The sequence below is a fragment of the Dipodomys spectabilis genome, unplaced genomic scaffold (assembly GCF_019054845.1).
Source record: "Dipodomys spectabilis isolate Male_0828 unplaced genomic scaffold, ASM1905484v1 ptg000069l, whole genome shotgun sequence".
Classification (NCBI taxonomy): domain Eukaryota; kingdom Metazoa; phylum Chordata; class Mammalia; order Rodentia; family Heteromyidae; genus Dipodomys; species Dipodomys spectabilis.
Genome location: NW_024870746.1, coordinates 2,307,265 through 2,325,767, shown reverse-complemented (window position 1 = coordinate 2,325,767; position 18,503 = coordinate 2,307,265). Strand labels below are relative to the sequence as shown.

At 51.5% G+C, this 18,503-nt stretch overlaps 2 protein-coding genes across 2 annotated transcripts in view; both read right to left on the bottom strand.

Annotated features, from left to right (window-relative positions):
- Positions 1-1,507: 1,507 nt before the first annotated feature.
- Vsig8 (V-set and immunoglobulin domain containing 8) lies at positions 1,508-8,593 on the bottom strand. Its single transcript, XM_042682197.1, has 7 exons — positions 8,545-8,593; positions 5,116-5,291; positions 4,485-4,686; positions 4,149-4,370; positions 3,279-3,395; positions 2,799-2,997; positions 1,508-1,918 (listed from the first exon to the last, which is right to left on the bottom strand). Exons 1-7 carry the CDS (start codon positions 8,591-8,593, stop codon positions 1,636-1,638), a joined length of 1,248 nt encoding a protein of 415 aa, XP_042538131.1. The 3' UTR covers positions 1,508-1,635.
- A 9,655-nt stretch (positions 8,594-18,248) lies between these two features.
- The window catches only part of Cfap45 (cilia and flagella associated protein 45), a 29,179-nt gene continuing 28,924 nt past the window's right edge, over positions 18,249-18,503 (bottom strand). The window contains exon 12 of the mRNA XM_042682003.1: positions 18,249-18,423. Coding sequence (XP_042537937.1) covers positions 18,345-18,423 — 79 coding nt within the window. The 3' untranslated portion in view covers positions 18,249-18,344. The remainder of the gene's footprint in view (positions 18,424-18,503) is intronic.

The following is an 18,503-nucleotide window of genomic DNA, read 5'->3' as shown; positions in this document are numbered from 1 at the left end:
CATCACCCCTTTGCCAGCAGCCATCTTAAAGGATTCAGGGGGCTTCTTAAACACAGACACTCATGCAAACACCACTTCATGTGGTCCTAGGGTAGGAGCAAGAACTAGGAAGAAGAGCTTCTCAAAAGAAGAGGAGATAAGGCTTCTCAACAAGCAGATGGCTGGGAAGTCAGAACTAAGTGTCCTCAGAGGATCTTTCTGAGGATGCCCTACCCTTACACTGGCCAGATGTCCAGTTGTGTGCCTGTTAGAACTGTTTTGTGTGGATTACAACCACTTGGTCCATTCGAGCATGTGAATTGGAAAGGTGGATGCTGTGAGCTCCCTAAGAGTAGATCTTGGGCCAAGGGAGTTCTACTCATTCCAATAGAAGAAATGTTCTATTGTATTCTGACAATCAGAGAGGCTGACTAGCCTGCTTTGGGAGGTAGTGAACTATACCAGTGGAGGTTAGGCAAAAAGAGACTGAAACATCTTTTGTCTGGAATGCTGTAGAAGGAAGTTAGATATCAGAGAAACAGCACGATAACCTGATGTCAACTACACTTAAGCCACATCCTGAGTTATTACTTTTGCTGCCTTGGTTGAGATATCAAATCCCCCTGTGTATAATAGGAGAGGTCCATTGTCTCACCAGTCGAGGATAAAGAGATAAACGTAATATTTTAAAGCATCTGCCACTTGAAGGGTGTTCAAAAACGTGACTCCTCTTCCCATCAAAAGGGGGGCTGGGTGAGATGGCCTTCTACACTAGTGATCCTGACTCCCTTCCTGACTGCTGGGAAGGAAAGCATACACTGGAAGAAAGGAAGAAGTCAGGATCGCGAGGGTGGGGACAATGATCAGGGAACGGTTAGATAGCTCTGATAGCTCTGTTTCCTCTTGGGCCCTTATAAAACGCAGAGGGGAAGTAGGGTTCTAGATTTAAAGTCCAGACTGAGGGGCCTGCATTTCCCCACTGTATTAAGGAGATCAGATGTCCCCTTTTGCCTCTGACTTCCCCCTCAAGAAAGGAGTGGAAGGGGGTGGTGGGAATGAGGGAGGTGGTTAGGAGCAATTCCCCATTCCAGAGCAGGCCCCTCTCCTTCCCACGCCCAACCCTCCCTCCGTGGAACACCCGCGCAGTCACCTCAGTCTCAAAGCTTCTTTATTGTGCTAACACTGTTGCCTGGGATCCCAGATCTCACACGTAGAGCAATTCAGTCCAGACCCCCACCCACCTGGGGCCCCGGGGCCCTCTGCCTTGGCTGGGGACACCCGGCCTGCTCCTCTGCGGCTCTCAGATAGGACTGGCTTCCTCCTCCTTCCCTCCCTCCGATTCCCCCAGCCCCATGACCAGAAGTCCTGGGGGCGGGGGGGGGGGGGGGGGTGATGTGGCTGGAGAGAGCTCTGGACCGCCTCCCTCTTTCTTTCCCTGCCCCCTCCCACTCTGGGGGAGGAGGCTTAACCTCCCTATACAAAGGGTGTTTTGGTTTAGTTTTTTCGGGAGGGAAGTTCCTCAGCTCGCGCACCCAGAGCCTGTCAGCCCCGGGAGAGCGAGGTCAGCACCGGTGTCAACTTGTCCCCAGCTGCGGGCAGAGAGCCCCGACCCCTCCTTCCCGGCCGGGGCGCAGCCCGGCGCAGCGCCACGCGCGCTCACACTACAAGACCGTCCTTGACCTGCTGCAGCCCCTGGGCGCAGTCGGCCGGCTCGGCGCTCTTGACCTTGACGTAGACCGGGGAGGGGCCCGCTTCGCAGGCGGGGGCGGCGGCGGCGGCGGCGCGGGGCACCAGGGCCACGTCCTCGGGGCCCCCGCAGGGCGGAGGCGCGTACTGGCGGCGCAGGGAGCGGCTGACGTTCTGCGTCGGGTACCCCAGGAGGTGGGTGACGCGGCTGCCGCGCCCGCTGGCCTTGCACCCCGGCGCCTCGGCGTCCACTCTGGAAAACAACAGGCGGGCGCGTGAGCGGGCTCCTCCGCGGCGCGGCGTTGGCACGGCCTGGGCAGAGCTGGGGGCTCTTGGAACCTCTGGTCTCCCGCGCCTCCCTCCGTCTTCCCTGGCCGCCTCCTCCTCCTCCTCCTTCCTTCTCTCTCTCTCTCTCTCTCTCTCTCTCTCTCTCTCTCTCTCTCTCTTTCCCTCTCTCCCTCTCTCCCTCTCCCTCCACACCTCTTCTCCTCTCTGCACCTTCCCGAGCCGGCGATCCTGGGGGGATCCACCGTCCCAGTGCCCACGCTTGTCCACGCGTGTCCGCACGGCCCGCGCCCACGGCCAGCAGCCCCAAGCTGGTGTCCCGTAGGGAGGGATCTCAGCTCTGTTTCCTCTGTCCTGATTTCCCATCTCTCCCTCCATCCCCGAGGCATTGCAGTCGTTAGCGCTGCTAGTCTTGTTCTATTTTTATTTCTACTTTGTTTCTAATGTTAAGTTATCCGCACTATTCGTCTTACGAACTCTTCTTAAATAAGCATGTCGGAGTTGTCACCGGCGCGTACGAGGAAAACGAGAAGAAATTGAAAAGGGGGGGGGGGGGGGAGCCTGCCCTCCAGGAGCTTACAGTCTAGACCAGACTGGCAGTGGGGTGCAAAGAGAGGAGGAGGAGATGGAGGGCAGGGGAGCAGAAGACTGGGAAAAGAAAAGGGGGAGAGACAGAAAAGCCATGCGGCGAGTGGCAGGTCGACATGCTGAGGTCCCAGCACTCCGTGGCGATGGCGAGCAGGTTTGGGGTGAAGAGGGGTCCCAGCCGGCCGGTGGCAGGCAGGGGTGAAGAGGGCAGGGCGCCGGTCCCCTCGGCACAGCAGCATGCATCATGCATCAGGTTTTACCTGATCTCACTAGCCAGGTCACCACAGGGCCCTCCGCCGACCCCGCCGCCGTTGCCGTAGCCAAAGGCACCGCGGGCGCCGCCGGTGCCGCTGCCCCCGCAGCAGCAGCAGATGAGCCCCCAGATGCCCATCGCCAGGCACGCCAGCATGAGCAAGGAGCCCAGCACAGAGCCGATGATCATGCCTACACGGTGGGAGTCTGTGGAGAGAAAGGGCAGCGGGTCAGACCAGGGTCTGTGGGAGAGAGAGAGGGGGGAATACCCCTGGGGGTCGGGGGGGGGAGGGTCTCTGGGGGACACTCCCAGTGTGGGAAGTTTGGGGAGGTTGGGAGCTGATTCTTTATGTCTACATGTAGCCTCTTGCTGTCCTAGGCAGAGGCTCCAGAGGCTGGAAAGACAGAGCTGGCTAAGGCTCCAAACTAGAGTCCAGTGACCCCAGACCAAACCACCCATCGGGGACCCTTAGGGCCACTGCACCTACCTGACACCTTCACCTCCACCACACAAACGCTGTAGCCCACATGGTTGGCCACGGTGCACTGGTACAGCCCATTGTCCTCTGCAGAGATATCCTTCAACACCAGGTCCCCGTTAAAGCCTGAGATTGTAAGAACAATTAGATGGTTCTCCTGAGTTCTGGGAAGGTTGGTCTCTGAGCGCCCTTGTAAGCCCCTGAGTGGGGAATTGGGCACTGCTTTTAGGGAAGGAATGGCTTAGACACACATGCACATCCACTTTACTTTTAACTGAGCCACCTTCCCCTGCTGAGTGGAAGACACCTGGAAAGACCTCTGCCCCAGCAAAAAGAAACACCATTCATTCATTCTGTGACCTCTGGGAAATACGTCCCTTTCAGAAGGGACCAGAAGGGACCTTCTCTGAATGCACCAGATTCCCTATTTGTCCAGTGAGGACTGGGTTAAACCAGGGGACCAAGTTCCTTCTCACTATATTATTCCTTCATCATGGATATCATTCCACTGCTCTATGCTAAGAGTCTTGTATACCTTGTCACATTTCAGATTTACCTGTCCCTGAAAGGTAGTTATTCATCTTCTCTTTTCATAAGTCACAGAGATATTAAGCTGTTTGCCTGAGATTTGTAGCTAGTTTTGAGTCCTGGTCAGGATTCAAGCCCAGCTCTATCTCAGATCATGTTCATTAACCAGGCTATTTCTGACTAACTCGCTGCTTTTACGTTCTCTTCTTCCCAGAGTGGAAGCTTCTGGATGAGAGGAGCAGTCTCTCACAAATGTTCCAGGCTTGCTTGGAGGCCACTGTTTAGCTAGGGAAGCCTCAGGCACTCCGGAGTTCCTGTTTATTCCCACTCTGCCCTCTAGGACTTCTTTACCTTGATTGATGGAGCTGTGGAAAGATTCCTGGTAGGAGAGCTCAGAGTGGAAGCTGTGCTGGGAATGGTAAGACCCGGCTCGGTAGGGGTGACTGTGGCCACTGATCTTGGCCCACTTGTATGAGAGGGGTTGGGAACCCCCGCTGGCAAAGCACTTTAGCACCACATCATTGCCCTTTGCCATGTGGCCTTCAGTCCAGCACATGGGTACCGCAGGACGTGCTGCAAAGAGACAGACAATTGTAAGCCAAGATCCAGCCAGGAGGCAGAGCCAGGTTCATCATGGCCAGGCTTTGAAGCCTGGGAGAAGGGGAGCCCATTGAACACTGATCCTACCTTGTACAGTGACAATGACCTTCCGGGTGGCCATGGTGGTCTTCTTCACCCGGCACTCGTAAGTGGCTGTGTCAGATACCTGTAGGTTCATGAGGTTTATGGACGCATCATACTGGCTGGGGTCTGAGGCTGCAAAACGGACCCTCTGCTGCAGATGGGGAAGGTTGCCATGATTGATTCTCTTGTCTTGGTAACTAAGGAACTGTGAAGAAGAGAGAAAACCTGGTGAGGCGGGCAGAGCCCAAGAGGGGCTCTGTGGACTGGCTGTTTGGGTAATATATTGAGCATTTCTGAAACTCAGGTTTTTGGGGGGGTTTCAGCTGAAAAATAGGAACAACAATGCCTGTTTTGCAGATTTCATACAGAATACGTGAAAGCTGATGAAAGCAAGCACTTTGGAAATTGTCAGGGCAGGGACCACGCCTCGCCTCCCCCTGGGAGTGGGTGGGAGGAGGTGGAATGACTGGCTGGCCCGAGTCCCAGTTGCACAGCTCTTATCCCTGTTGCCCCATTCCCCAAGAGGCTTTGGAGGAAGTCCCGGTTTCACCTCCTTCTCCCTCAGGATGTTGGCGACCCACCAGGTAGTCATCATTGAGTCTAACAAAGGGAGAATTCTGTGCCCAGTACTTACTACATTCTCTCGGTGTGAGGGGTCTGAATTGACCTGCATCCACTCAATGTCTAGCCCATTGGGGCCATAATCCTCAGGATCCAGGATGTAGGGACAGCCCAGCCTCACGTTATCACCTTCTGCGAGGTACAAGACCTCCTGGCCATCCCCGTTGATCCGCACAGCAGACAGCAGTGCTGAGGAAGGGTAGGACAGGGAAGGTGAGAGGAGCAGAGCCAGAGTAACCAGCCTCAGCCTGGCCAGGCTGCTGCTTCTGTCAGGGCTACCCAGAACTCAGGAGGGCTTCCAGAGGGGGGAGAGGAAGGAGGGGGATTCCGCGTGTGTGTGTGTGTGTGTGTGTGTGTGTGTGTGTGTGTGTGTAAACTGCAATAGGCATGTCTCTGCAGACACTTGCCAAGCTTGTTTATTCATTGGCAGAGCCTGTTCATACTCACAGACTCGTGTATATATTCCAGCACTGCATAGGTGTCATCTGAGTACTATTTGCATATACAGAGCTGTTATGTATGCTGTGTCTGTATATGATTGTATGTTTGCCTGTATGTACCCAAATGTGCATTATGTGATTGAGTATTTGTAGATGCAAAGGTATTTATGCATGTAAAGCATTTGCTTATATGCTTGCTCAAATGTAGTCGTGTGTGTGTGTGTGTGTGTGTGTGTGTGGTTGTAGATCTTCATGTGGTATTGGGCACTGTGTGCAGTGTATGTAAAGGCTCTAAGTGATGGAACGTGCCCTTGCGTGACAGTGCAGCTGTGACCTGGAACCTGGCTCGGTTCCTGTGTGATAGTGACTGATGGCTTATGCCTGGGGCTGGGACAGCATGTGTCTGTAGGATGAGCCTTGCGTGGCAGTGTGGCATTGTAGGCTGTGTGTCCTTTCCCTGGTGTTATTGTGTGGCTGAGGTACAGCCACTCCCACATGCTCACTCCCATTGAGGCCCCTCCTGCCACTGAGTCAGAGGCAGGAGGCCAAGATCTAGAAATCCTCTCCTCCCTACCCTGAAGCCCCAGGCAAGAACCCAACCGGTTAGACCTAGAGAGAGAAAAGGGGGGGAATGTACCCAGGGCCTCACCCTGCCCACTCAGCACCCTGCCTCCCAGCTTCCAGCAGCCATCCCTCCCCCAGGACCCTCGCTCACCTTCTTATCCATCTACCGACTTTCCTTTTAATCCATGTACCCTTAGGAATATCTAAGTCTGCAGTCGTTCATTTCTGTCCTCTATGGCTCAGGATCTCTTGCATGTTTAGAGAATATCATATACACACACTCACACAGACACACAATTACACTGTCAGAGGCAAAACAAATCAACACAGATACAACATTATACCGTCTCCCCTTCCTATGCTCACAGACATGGTCAGATCTATACAAATACAGACACATTAGTGCCAAACACAGAATGTATTAATCCAGAAGACACACCCACTGCACACCTACTGCATGCTCCTTTGGTTTCATACACGTTCATTCAAGACCAGACATACCTGCAGAAAAGCCCTGTTTGCCAGGTGTATCCTGCCTCTAGAAAGGCCGGCAAGGGCCCTTTTCACATTCTCAGAACCCTCAGAACCCTGGCTGGGCCATCAACTTTAAACTACGAAGTACTTGCCCGAGAGCAGAGGCTGGCAGCTGGAGCTCTAACGGGACCTGGAGAAGCCTCCTTCAGCCCCAGGCCAAGAGAATACCAGCTCATTCCTAAGATAAGGATCCAATGCCATCTGCCAGATCCTGGGGCAGCACAGTGCAATCCAGGGATGAGCCAGAGTTCATCTGAGAGCAGAGACTCCTCCCTGGGGAAGAGCCCAGACTGGAAGCAGCCTTTTCGCACACCATGGAAGTCAACCAGACAAGAGCGTGAGTATTTGGAAGAAGGGGCTTGAGAAGGAGGGACAGACTGGAAGAAAAGTGTCTCCACCCTGCACTAGGCTGAGTGTTTTTCTTCAATTGTCCTAGGACAGGGAACCTCGCCCCAGCTTCTCAATCTCCTTAGAAGCTTTCTCAGCCTCCTCCCAAGGGTTCCAGCCTTTTTGCACCTCCTCCCTCTCCTTGAGAAGAGCTATTCCTAGTGTCCCACTGTGACTACTCTTACTATGGTACTGAAGAAATACGTCCAGGGGATGTGAGAGAAGAGGGAGGCTGGAGAGAGGGAAGAAAGCCAGGGTGGAAAGAGAGCTGCATTGGGAGACTTAGGGAGGTAATAGACACTAGTGGGTTTCTAAGGAAGACAGTGATTGTCCCTCGACAAAATCACCAGGGCTACCCACCCTCTGGGGAAGGTCACTTCAATAGTAGTAGCTGCTGTCAGCTGGGAAATTTATTCTGAGATTTCAAGCTGCTTCCAAGCAGGAATGTGACAGGTGGAAAGGAAGGGGAAGGAGGAGAGAAAAGACAGCTTGGTACATACATGTACATGGAATCTGTGCTCACACTTGGATACACACTGTACACATGGACATGCCTCAGCTCTCCAAGCACAGCAGGGGGTTCTGCCAGTCCAGTGCTCAGTAATCAGAGAGGGTGCTACAGCAATCCTGCCAGAAACACACACACACACACACACACACACACACACCACACCACAGACGCTAAAATGGCCCCCCTTCTCATGTTCTTCCTCACAGCCTTCATCCTAAATTCAGACCCCTGAAGGGACCCAGAGATCTTTCCAACAATGCCAGACAGAATGGCCCTTGCTGGGACTTGCCCAACCTAGGCATGTAGCTACAGTATCCAAACCTGAGCTCTCCCCTCCAGGAGTATCCCAGAGGGGCAAGGAGACTCTGAGAGTTGCCATCCATCCTTACCTCCCAGGTCTCATCCTGGAGAGGGCACAGCCTGGAACTCTCAAAGCAAAGGGTGCCCAGAGCAGAGGTCTCAAGTCTGGATGGTCACTGGCCATGTTGGAAGCAATACCCTGTAGACTCAGCCTTTTCAAAGCAAGCAGTTCTTCTGCCCAGGCTCTAGCTTGGGAAAGTGGCCCTCCCAAGGAGAACAGTACGTAGAAAGTCTGATGGAAATTGATCCTAAGGAAGCTCCTCCTTAGCCCCCACCCAGAGCTGCTGCTCACCTGACTCCTACCCCACCTCCAGCTCCGATAGGTAACTCAGAGCAAGCCCTGTCTCCATTTCCAGCCTGGGCCATAACACGCAGGGATCTGCAGACATGTGTGAGCCCCAGAGGCTCTCAGACCTCCACCATGAAGATCCACTCAAAGACCTCCACACAGAGATGCTGCTCAAATCCTTCAGGTTCAGGCTGTCCTGGCAGTATCCAAACCAAAATAGTGGTAGGGTGAGGATGGGCAGACCCTGCTAGGGCCTGTCAGATAGCCTTGGAGGCTCCTCTCTGAGCCCTTGCTGAACCTTTCTTCTGCCCATCTAGCCTCATGCTGGGCCTCCCGGCCTACTGCCCAGTCCCATACCTGGGCTCAGGCACACGAGTAGAAGGTGGAATGCTCCTCGAACTCCCATGTCTCTAGGCTCGATGTATCCTCCGCCTGAGCTGGGTTCCCGTGGGATGGTGATGGTGGGTGTAAAGGGGCAGGAGGAGGGAGGGGGAGCTGAGGGCCCAGACACTGCCCGGGGTGGCAGGAAGGTGCAGTGAGTGCCCAGCTGGGGAGCAACCGGAGTTATTTCTATGGGAGGGAGGGGGCCTGGTCTCCGCCTTGGGGAGGAGCCCCAGTAGCCCTAATTAGCGGGGTGACAGGATAGCCTACCCAGGCATTACCCAGCCCTCACCCAAGCTCTTCCCTGTCCCAAGAGTGGTGCAGGGCGGCCAGCGGGACTTATAATTAGGCACCTGTTAAACTTCCACTTCCTCCTGGCCACATCCTCAGGGTGACAACAGTCACCCCATTTTACAGCGTCCACTTTACAGCGTCCAGGGAGCTCCCCTCACCACTCATTTGCTGCCTCCTTCCCTGGGGGAAGTGGGAAAGAGGAAGGAGAAGCCAGGCTTGGGGAAGAAGGGTGGGCATGACTTGAAGAGTTAACACTGACCGGATTGGGACCTGGCGTGTCCCTCAAGTGCAGGGATTCAGCGAGCATCTCTGACCCTCTGGGGACCCATCCACATTAGCTATGTAAAAGTGACCCCGGGGAGGGGAGCCATTCCCCATGCCAATCCTGGAAAGAGGAAAGGCTCAGGTGGATGAAAGCCATCCAGGAATACCCCAGCCTCCCTTGAGGCCCTCTGGCCCTTCAGAGGGAGCAGTGCTCTGAGCTGAAAGAGGGAGGGAATGAGTGAATTCAGGAACACAATCTTCCCCTGCAACTGTGCTCCCACTCTTGACTGACACAGGGTGGTTCCCAGGTGCCAGGGTTCCAGGGACCTCTTTCCCCAACATATAGATCTAAAATACTTCAGTGAGGCCTGCAGTAGAGGGACGTGTGTGTGTGTGTGTGTGTGTGTGTGTGTGTGTGTGTAAATGAGGGGAGGTGGAAGGAGTGAGTGGGGTTGTCTTTAATGAAGGAACAGGACCAGGGGGATTATGTGTACAAACCCATCACAGGTGGGAAGGAAGGCTGAGCCTTTCTGTGTGTGCTTTTTTGGGGGATTTCTTTGTTTTCCAGATTCTATGCCCAGGAAGAGTTAATAGGCCTTGAGGGGTGAATGCAGGCCCCAGTGTTAAATGGATCCTTGGGTTTCTAGACAACAGAAAGAGAAAAAGGAAGGCCAATCCTTGGTGACTGTGCCGGTGGGGGGAGGGGGTGCTGTCCCACGCAGGCAGGTCATGAGGGACCCTGTTTAAACAGCTTGACGCCCTCAAAGGAGCCAAGAGCCCCCTCTCACTCACTCTGACATGGGGCTCAGGTAGGCCAGAGAAGGAAGAGTCTTAGGAAGAGTTATGGAGCTGCCAGGACTCACTCTTCTGGGAAGAATAAGACAGAACAATAAGGAAGCGCAAAGAAAGAGTCCATGCACCTCTGTGTTCTAAACTCCTCTACCCTACTAACAATAACAGGGTATTCCAGGACCCACGAGATGTACACTGTAAATATCCTATTTCCTTATTTAATTTGAGGTTTATGGGATTGTCCTGTGCCCTCTGGAGAATGGGATCATTATCCCCATTTTACAGTTGGGGAAACAGAGGCCAGTAGAAATAAGGGTTTGGCTCAGTTGCTGCTACTGGCTAAATGAAGGATAACTAAGCATCCTGACTCTCAGCCCAGAGTGGTCCAAGAAAAGGGCTTAGGGACACCATGAGCTAATAGACTCATTTATAAGAAGTAAGCATGGAAGGTCAGTGGTGGGTGGGGGGTGGAAAATCAGGACAGCTAGGAAAAGAGACTGAAAGGAGAAGGGTTGTAAATCCATTTAACTACAGGTACAGGATAGAATGGAGTCAATTGAGTTCTGGATTTGAACTAATACCAATGTTGGGGTAGGTTAGCAAAAATCTAAATGAAATTGAAGCCAGATTGGGATTTGCATGAAGGTTGGCATTAGGATTAGAATTACAGCTAGCACCGAGGCTAGTGGCTATGTCTAAGATTTGTGTAACAAAAAATAAGACGTTAGTTTCATTTACAGATATGTTTTGGAATGCAACTAAGGCTAAATCAGAAGCTGAGCTAAAATTGATTTAGGATTAGTAGCAATTAGGTTAGAATTGAGTTTGGGATTTGAGGTAGAATTGGCTGTGGTTGAGGTTAAAATATGTGTTAAAAACAGAGCAGTGGATTCATGTCAATCAAAAATGAGATTTCATTTATGATATAGAAAGATGTCACCCTGTACCTGCTAAATCCAGGTTTGGCTAGCATATTCAACCCATACCTCTGAAAGAATACCAATGGAATATACTCTAAGATTTGGGGGAGGGATCCAAATGTGTATGAGCTCACATGAAGGGTATGAAGCAGCTTAATCCCATAACAAATGAAACTTGTGAAGTCCGTCCTACTCCACCATCAAAGCTCACAGCTTGGTCAAGCTCTAAGAAAGCCATTTGGGGAGGGGATGCAAGAAGCTATTAGCAATGAGAGAGGGTGCTGACATCAAACTGAACCATGAGCTGATTGAAGCCCATCAGAAGGAGTCTTACCAGGGAGGAGGTCTGGTTGTTCAGTCTAGGAGATGGAAGGCAAGGGAGAATGAGAACCTACATGTATTTAGAAGCACAGCTGATTGGGACGGGGAGGTGGGGGAGGTGGGGCGAGAGGGAATCCATGGGAACTTCTCAAATCCTGGAAAAGCAGAGCACCATCATCAATCCCTCTTGACCTACTGAGAACTAATTGTCACCTCCTTGCAATTTGGAGCCTATAAAAGAAATTGTCATCCTTCCTTCCATATGCCCTGAGCCCTGTGGGGGTTTGAGGTGGTGGTGATGGGGTGAGAGTGCCAGGCATAGTTCAGCCCACAGTGCCCTCCCTTTGGGACTGGTCCACAGCCATATCTCCTCCTGGGCCTCAGTCTCAGCAGAAGAAGAGAGACTGACAGGCTCACTGCTGGACATCCCATTTCCCTCCCTACCCACTTCCTTTTCGCATCTTATAAAGGTCCAAAATGATCTCAGCCACTGGTGGACTTCTCTCTGGGCCAAGAGCGAGATGCAGAGAAAGAGAGAGTGGAGGACAAAAAAAAAGATGTGAGGGAATGGAAAGGGAGATAATATAGGGATAACAAGACTAAGTGACAGAGACCAAGACTGTCAGAAAGCATCACATGCAAATGGCCCATCAGAGAAGTTCAGAGAGAGAGTCAGAAGACTGATGCTATAATCTGGAAGCAATGTATAAATCTCTGAAGGAAGCCTTCACTTTTCCCTGAAAAATTCATCACTTCCCAGAGGAGAGTGCTCCTTCTTTTATGCATTATCGAGGGAAGAATGATCCCAGTTGGGGTAGTATTTGCTTCTATTCTAAGTCAAAAACAGATTCAAGACAGGCCCAGTAAAGACAAAGAGGAGGAAAGAGGCAGGACAAGGACCTAAAGAGGCAGGACAAGGACCCAAAGAAACCCAGAACCAACTTCTGAGACAAGGTGCAACCCAATCTCAGAGCCTCTTCAGGAAGGACAAGCAGAGGCCTCGGCCACCTACTCTTCCCTCCAAAGCCCACTTTGCAGCAACCACACAGCCTTATAGTCCTACCATCTCTGCCTGTGCCCATTCCAGCCCTTTCTCCAGGTTCCCTAGCTTCCTGGGCTCAAGCTCTCATTTCCTCTGCCTTGGCCCAAGACTGATATTTGAATCTGACCCTTTTTCAACACCTCCAGTTCACATCTAGCCCCTCAAGTCCCTCAGGGACTTTCATGCCCTTTCATCCCTTTCGTGCCCAGAGCTAACCCCCAAACACCTAGGAAGGAGCTATGCTTCAGAGAACCTCTGAGGAGAGTCTGAGAACAGAAGTTATAAGCTACTATGGAGATACAGCATCAGGTAAGTTAGAGAGGTAAGGAGCTGGTATGGTTGCTGTCTCTCCATGAGCCTTCAGCAAATGTTTAGGATGAAGGACTCTGAGTGAGGCCATGGCTTACAAACTGTGAAATCCTGATGACAAACTAAAAGAAGTATTGAGAAATCTTGAGGATAAAAGGTGTCTTCAGCTCACAGAGATCAAACCACACTGAACAGGATTTTCATCCTTCCATGATTGGCTGGGCTTTGTGCTAGACCCTGGGGAAACAGCAATGGAAAAGATTCAGTCTGTCCTTCCATACAAACAAAGAAAAGGGCACCTCGCCCATCAGGGACCAACCTGGTAGAAATGATGTTTAAAACAGAGATCTGAAAGGTAACTAATGATGTGCCAGAGGAAGGACTGGGGGATACCCAAGAGGGATGTTTCAGTGCATGGGAAATAAGCCAGGGCCTTGCCAGACAAGATTGAGAAGAGTGAAGCCAGGAGTGACAAGCCATGATTAGTTTTGGATGAAGGTGAGAGATCCTTGAGAAATGAACCTTAGGGACCTTCTACCCAAACCCCCGGAGTGCCTTACTGGGATCAGAGCCAGTCCCTCAGGATGGATTTGGCAGCTAAGATTGATAGGCCTGGACTGTGTATGTGGAGATTGGAGACTGTGATGAATTAATCCACGTCCAGTGAGACTTTGGCTTTAGAATTTATAGAAATAAAATTTTCCTTTACTTTGCCACCTGGATTTTCCCCAAGTCAAGGGGGAACCTAAGGTGGTCCTAGGCTGGTCTTGCCCCCTGTGAGCTGCCAGAAACATGTGAAGCCAGGAGGCCTCAGAGGGGAAGCCAATGTTTTCTGGTTCAGAGCTTTCCCCAACTAAGCCCAACCTGACTGGCCTTCATTTGGCCCTCCCTGTTTGTTTCCTGTTGCCTGGATACCAAGATGAAGGACTGAGCAGGGGAAGGTGGTGCCAGAGTGGGTGGGACTCCGAGGAAACATGCTCTGCCCTCTGCCCAGGCTGGCTGGGAGGTAGAGGGAAGTGTTAACTGGCAGGGGAGCAATAAGCCCAGCCCAAGTTTCCTCCCTCTAACATGGGCTCCCTGAAATACTCAGGAGAACCCTGAGTTTTCAGAACTACAGGCACTTCTGCATATAGCTTGGGTAGGAAATACATGAAGAGGGTTCCATCATGTAAAAAGAACCTGAACTTCTTTTGGGGTTTTCATATGATCCCAAAGAACAGAAGTAGGACTATGCATAGACATACAGGAAGACACAATGGACTCAATATTATATATATAATATATATATATGTATATATATATATACACACACACACACACACACACACAGTGGTCGTGGGGCTTGAACTCAAGACCTGGGTGCTGACCCTGAGCTCTTTTGGTCAAGGCTAATGTCGTACCACCTTGAGCCACAAAACCACTTTCAGTTTTCTGGTGGCTAATTGGAGATAAGAGTCTCATGGACTTTCATGCCAGGGCTGCTTTGAACCACTATCCTCAGACCTCAGCCTCCTGAGTAGCTAGGATTATAGGCATGAGCTACCAGTACTTGGCTAATTGACTCAATATTAAGAACTTTCTGAGCACTAGGGCTGATCAAAAATGACCAGGTTCATTTATAAAGCGATGAGTGCTCTGATAGTAAGGGTCTGCAAACTCAGACTGTCCAGCTACTTAGCTAGTTTGCTGGCTCCACCTCAGGAGGAGGAGGAGTCTCAGAGGATCAGCTGATTAGTACTGAGGAGATTTCAGTACCTAAAGGTCTTCGAGGTATCTTCCAGTCTTGAGGTTCTATGGTTTGGTGCTCACCCCCACTAGCCTAGAGACAATCTTTTCATTGGAACCATGGAGAAAATCTCTCTCTCTCTAGTTTCTTTCAGACCTCAGGCTCTCCACTCTCAGCTCTCCACCCCTTCCATCAACTTGATTCCTCTTGCCGGTGGCTAAGGTCATCTCAAGCCTCAACCCAATTCTTGTCTCAACCTCAGAGCCACCAAAGGGCACTGAGGCGATGGCTACCCATTTTCCCTTTTCCTCTTTTCCTAGGAGGATGTGGACAAGACATGCAGAAAGAGACATGAGGTTGCACCTTAAGAGGCATATGGAGGGCTGGGAAGGTGGCTCAGTGGTAGAGCGCTTGCCTTGCATGCCTGAGGCCCTGGGTTCGATTCCTCAGCACCACATAAGCAAAAAGAAAAAAGCCAGAAGTGGCGCTGTGTCTCAAGTTATAGAGCACTAGCCTTGAGCTGAAGAGCTGAGGGACAGCACCCAGGCCCAGAGTTCAGCCACCCCACCCCCCCTGACCGGACCCAAATAAATAAATAAATAAAGAGACATATGGCATCTGGAAGAAACAGAAGCCATGGGCATGAAGACAGGGAAGTTTGAGCTACCTATTGAAGACCAGTCAAATCAAGAATCGTATATTGCTGGAAATGCAGATTTCCAGGTAACATTGTCATGGTTTCCCAGGGAGCATCACAGTGCATAGAACAGGAGATAGGCCACCCTGGACGGCAGCCTTAGCTGGGAAGAGATCTCTGGTCTTCAGCAGGCTGTCTCCTTTTCCATGGCTCTCAGCTCAGGACCCCAGGTTTTTCAGAAGTCATGGTTAGGAAGGGTGACGGCTAGGAACTCTGTCTTAATCCCCAACAATCTTTGTACTCAGACTTCTTGTCTGAACCTATAGCGTCTCCTCTCTACTGTCACCTCAACAGCTGCCACCCCTTTTTACCCCCCAAAGCTTTGTGTGGCTTTGAACTCTCACAACCCCTTTCATCTCGCCTGTTCCAAATGCTTTTACTGAGACCAATTAATGTCCAGCTGTGACCCAAGTCACTGATCAGGGTTCTGAGTCTTTTGGGGCCACTGGAGGACATCCCAGAACCCCACTGAGTCAGGGACCGCCTGGCTCAGCCACCAGGACTGGCTGCTGAGTCATGACCCACTGGAGCAGCTTCAATGGCAGGTGCAAGGTTCAGAGACAGCCCCCAAGCCACAGCAGGTGAAGGGGCAGGGCACAGAGCCAGCTGGAAGCTGAGGCGCACGTGCCCAGGAAGCAGCGCCCAAGTGCTCTGAGGCAGAGGGTGAGGAAGGACCTAGCCATTGGCTTTTCCAGGCTGGACTAGCCCAGTCTGACATTGCAAAGACTAAAAAGACCTCAAAGGCACAAGACAAGCTCCTAGAAAGTCCTCAGAAGCTCAGATATACCTTTCTGTGTAGGATAATGTAAAGAAAAAAAAGAGACATAAAGTAATATGTAATCCATGTAAGTCAATACTAGTGTGAACACCTAAAAATAAATACATCTTTGGCCAGATGCCGGTGTCTCGGGCTTTTAATCCTAGCTACTCAGGAGCCTGAAATCTAAGGATCACAGTTCAAAGCCACGCCAGGCAGAAAAGCCCATGAGTTTCCTATCTCCAAGAAACTACCAAAAAGCCTGAAGTGGACTTGTGGCTTAAGTGGTAGAGTGCTAGCCTTGAGCAAAAAAAGCTCAGGGACAGTGCCCAGGCCCTGAGTTCAAGCCCTAGGATGGGCGCACGCGCACACACACACATACACACACACACACACACACACACACTCATACACAAATGCATCTTTATACCAACAAAGAGTGCACCCAAAGCACCTTCTCCTTAATCTCTAGATTTGCAGCCTCCCAGACACCCCAATGCTGACCCAGATGTGATTCTCACAGTGTTTCCTTCTTGAAACCTCCTTGGCAGAACTCCCCACCTGCCCATACACACCCAAGGGTAACCTCAAGCAGGAGGCTGAGCCTGGTCACTTCTGATTCCTGAGCCTGGGGACTACAGAGTTTGAATGTCACACCCAGGCTCCACCCCCACTCAGCAGCCTGCACTCACACAGCCTCCTGCTGGCTTGGCCACCACTGATCCCCACTTAAGCCAGAGGACTTCTGCTGGGAAAGAGAGGGGTTAGAGGGTTTATAAAAGATTTCCACAATCCAGGCTTAGACCTCTGACAGCTCTCAGGAGTGCCCCATTTTTAGGAACTAGGTTCCCGCTGACAAGTCAGGCTGGTTCTAGAAGCCATGAAAACCTGGGCAATGTACTTAGAAGTCCTGAGAGAAGAAATTAGTGAGATTGCACAGGGCAGCCCTGGACAGATCTCTGCAGTTCCCTCCCCAAACCATCTTTTGCTTGGTCAGAGATTGCTGTAGTCTCCCCTTCTCCAAGTCAGAATTTTATTCCTATATTCTATAACTGTCCTGTGTTTAAGCTCTATCCAAAGAGTCTCACTTTTGAGGCTTGGGATCTAAAGCCCTACAGGCTGGCAGGGCAGCAGCAGCTTCAATCAGATGACAACCTTGACTTCAGTCTGTGAACTTGGTCCGTTTTTATATACATGGGCTTAGGAGTTGGGAGTATGGAAGCCCCTTCTTCCCTAGCTTGCATTCCACTGGGGTCCAGCCTTGAGTGGATGATTTAGGTCAAATTTCACAAGGCTCTTTCTGACTTGGGCTCTGGCTCCAGCTGGGAAAGTAGGTCCTATGAAAGAGATCAGCTTTCCTAGGGAGTAGGGCTGCTGTGGTCAGGGGTAGTGAGTAGGGATGGCTACAAAGTCTTACTCTCCAACAGCTAGTGGTGCTGTGGAGAGGGCACCTGAGGCAGTTGCTCAGACCTGAGGAAGAGGAAGCACAGGAAGCAGCTTGCTGACTCTCCTTGGGCCCCTTGAAAAGAGGACTCTTGCCCCAGGCCCTTGTAACCTGGCATCGTAAACATTCAGGACGCGCCCAGAGCTGCCCTCTCCTCTGGTGCAGGATGCACAGGGGAAGACAAGGCTGGGCATTAGATATAAGAAATGGAGTGAGCTCCTAGGAGTAGCAGAGATAGGAGAGGCGTCACAGTGGTGGCTGCTGGAAAAAGGCCCTTTCCCTCCCAAGAGGTACTGAAAGAGAGAAGTGGCTCCATTATTAGATACTAGCACTCCTGCCAAGACATAAGGCTTATAGCCAGGGACTTCCAGAAGAGCTGGGCCCATTCTAAAGGTACCAGAAATTTGGAGGAGGGGTGGAGAACCAGGAGAACAAATCAGAGGCTCTCAGGATTTGGAAGTGAATCTGTAGCAGTTTCAGAGTGCCTAGAGGGTAGCTGGCACATGGCAGGTACTCAGTAAGTACCTGAGTCAGTGAATGAATAAATAAAGAGTAGATTGGGACTAAAGTGAGCAGTGAGCACAGACAAAAATGGCATTGGGAAGCCCCACTTAGGGAAGGGAGGTGGGCTGAGGAGGGCTGTGCCGTGTGAGGCAAGGGCAGCCATGCTTGGGTGAGGAGCCTTCGTGGAGATGGAGAAGCTACTCGTGTTAGAATACTACCTGGGGTTGAAGGGGCTCTGACAGGAAAGGGCTGGAAAAGGCTCAGTGTTCCTGGATTCATGCACTGTTCACTCACAGATAAGGTCTGAATCATGGATGTGAGCTTAGAAAGAGCTCTTAGACCTGGAACTTCTTACCCAGCTCTGCCCAGCCCAGCCCCATGACCAGCCCTCCTAGAGCAAGTATACAAACAAGAGTATGCTGTAGTTGATGACCTGTGGGCATCACAGAAAGGCCAGCTGACCCCAGTTTAGGGGGAATAATCATGTGGGGGCCCCCTCCCATTCCATCACCCTGAGCATCACACAGCCTGCACATGGGTTCCCAATTTCCCTTTGCCTTCAGTGGCAGGCAAGAAAGCCAGGCTCTTCCTTAGAGAAGTAGAACCGATTTAATCCATAACTTTGAAATGTCTAGGTTTGCAGCAATTGTGAACCACGAGATACTGGACAGAACCAGTCCTCCAAAAAGACCACAGAGGCTCCTCATCATTTCACAGAGGTGAATGCCGGGATGTTAGCCTTGCGCTCCGCTTCCACGCAGTACTTCTCAGGAAGGCCCGTGGCTCTGTGGGGGAAACATGGGACAGGTATAAGCAAGGTGATGGGCCTAAGTTAGAAGTATGAAGAAGTAGGTCCTGGGCTTCT

Bases quoted from the DNA above. Each gene is read 5' to 3' on its own strand.
- Vsig8 (XM_042682197.1), bottom strand. From the start codon at position 8,593: ATGGGAGTTCGAGGAGCATTCCACCTTCTACTCGTGTGCCTGAGCCCA. The intron at 5,292-8,544 runs GTATGGGACTGG...ACCCTTCCTCAG, and splicing joins ACTCGTGTGCCTGAGCCCAG to CACTGCTGTCTGCTGTGCGG. The intron at 4,687-5,115 runs GTAAGTACTGGG...TCTTCTTCACAG, and splicing joins CCTCACACCGAGAGAATGTA to TTCCTTAGTTACCAAGACAA.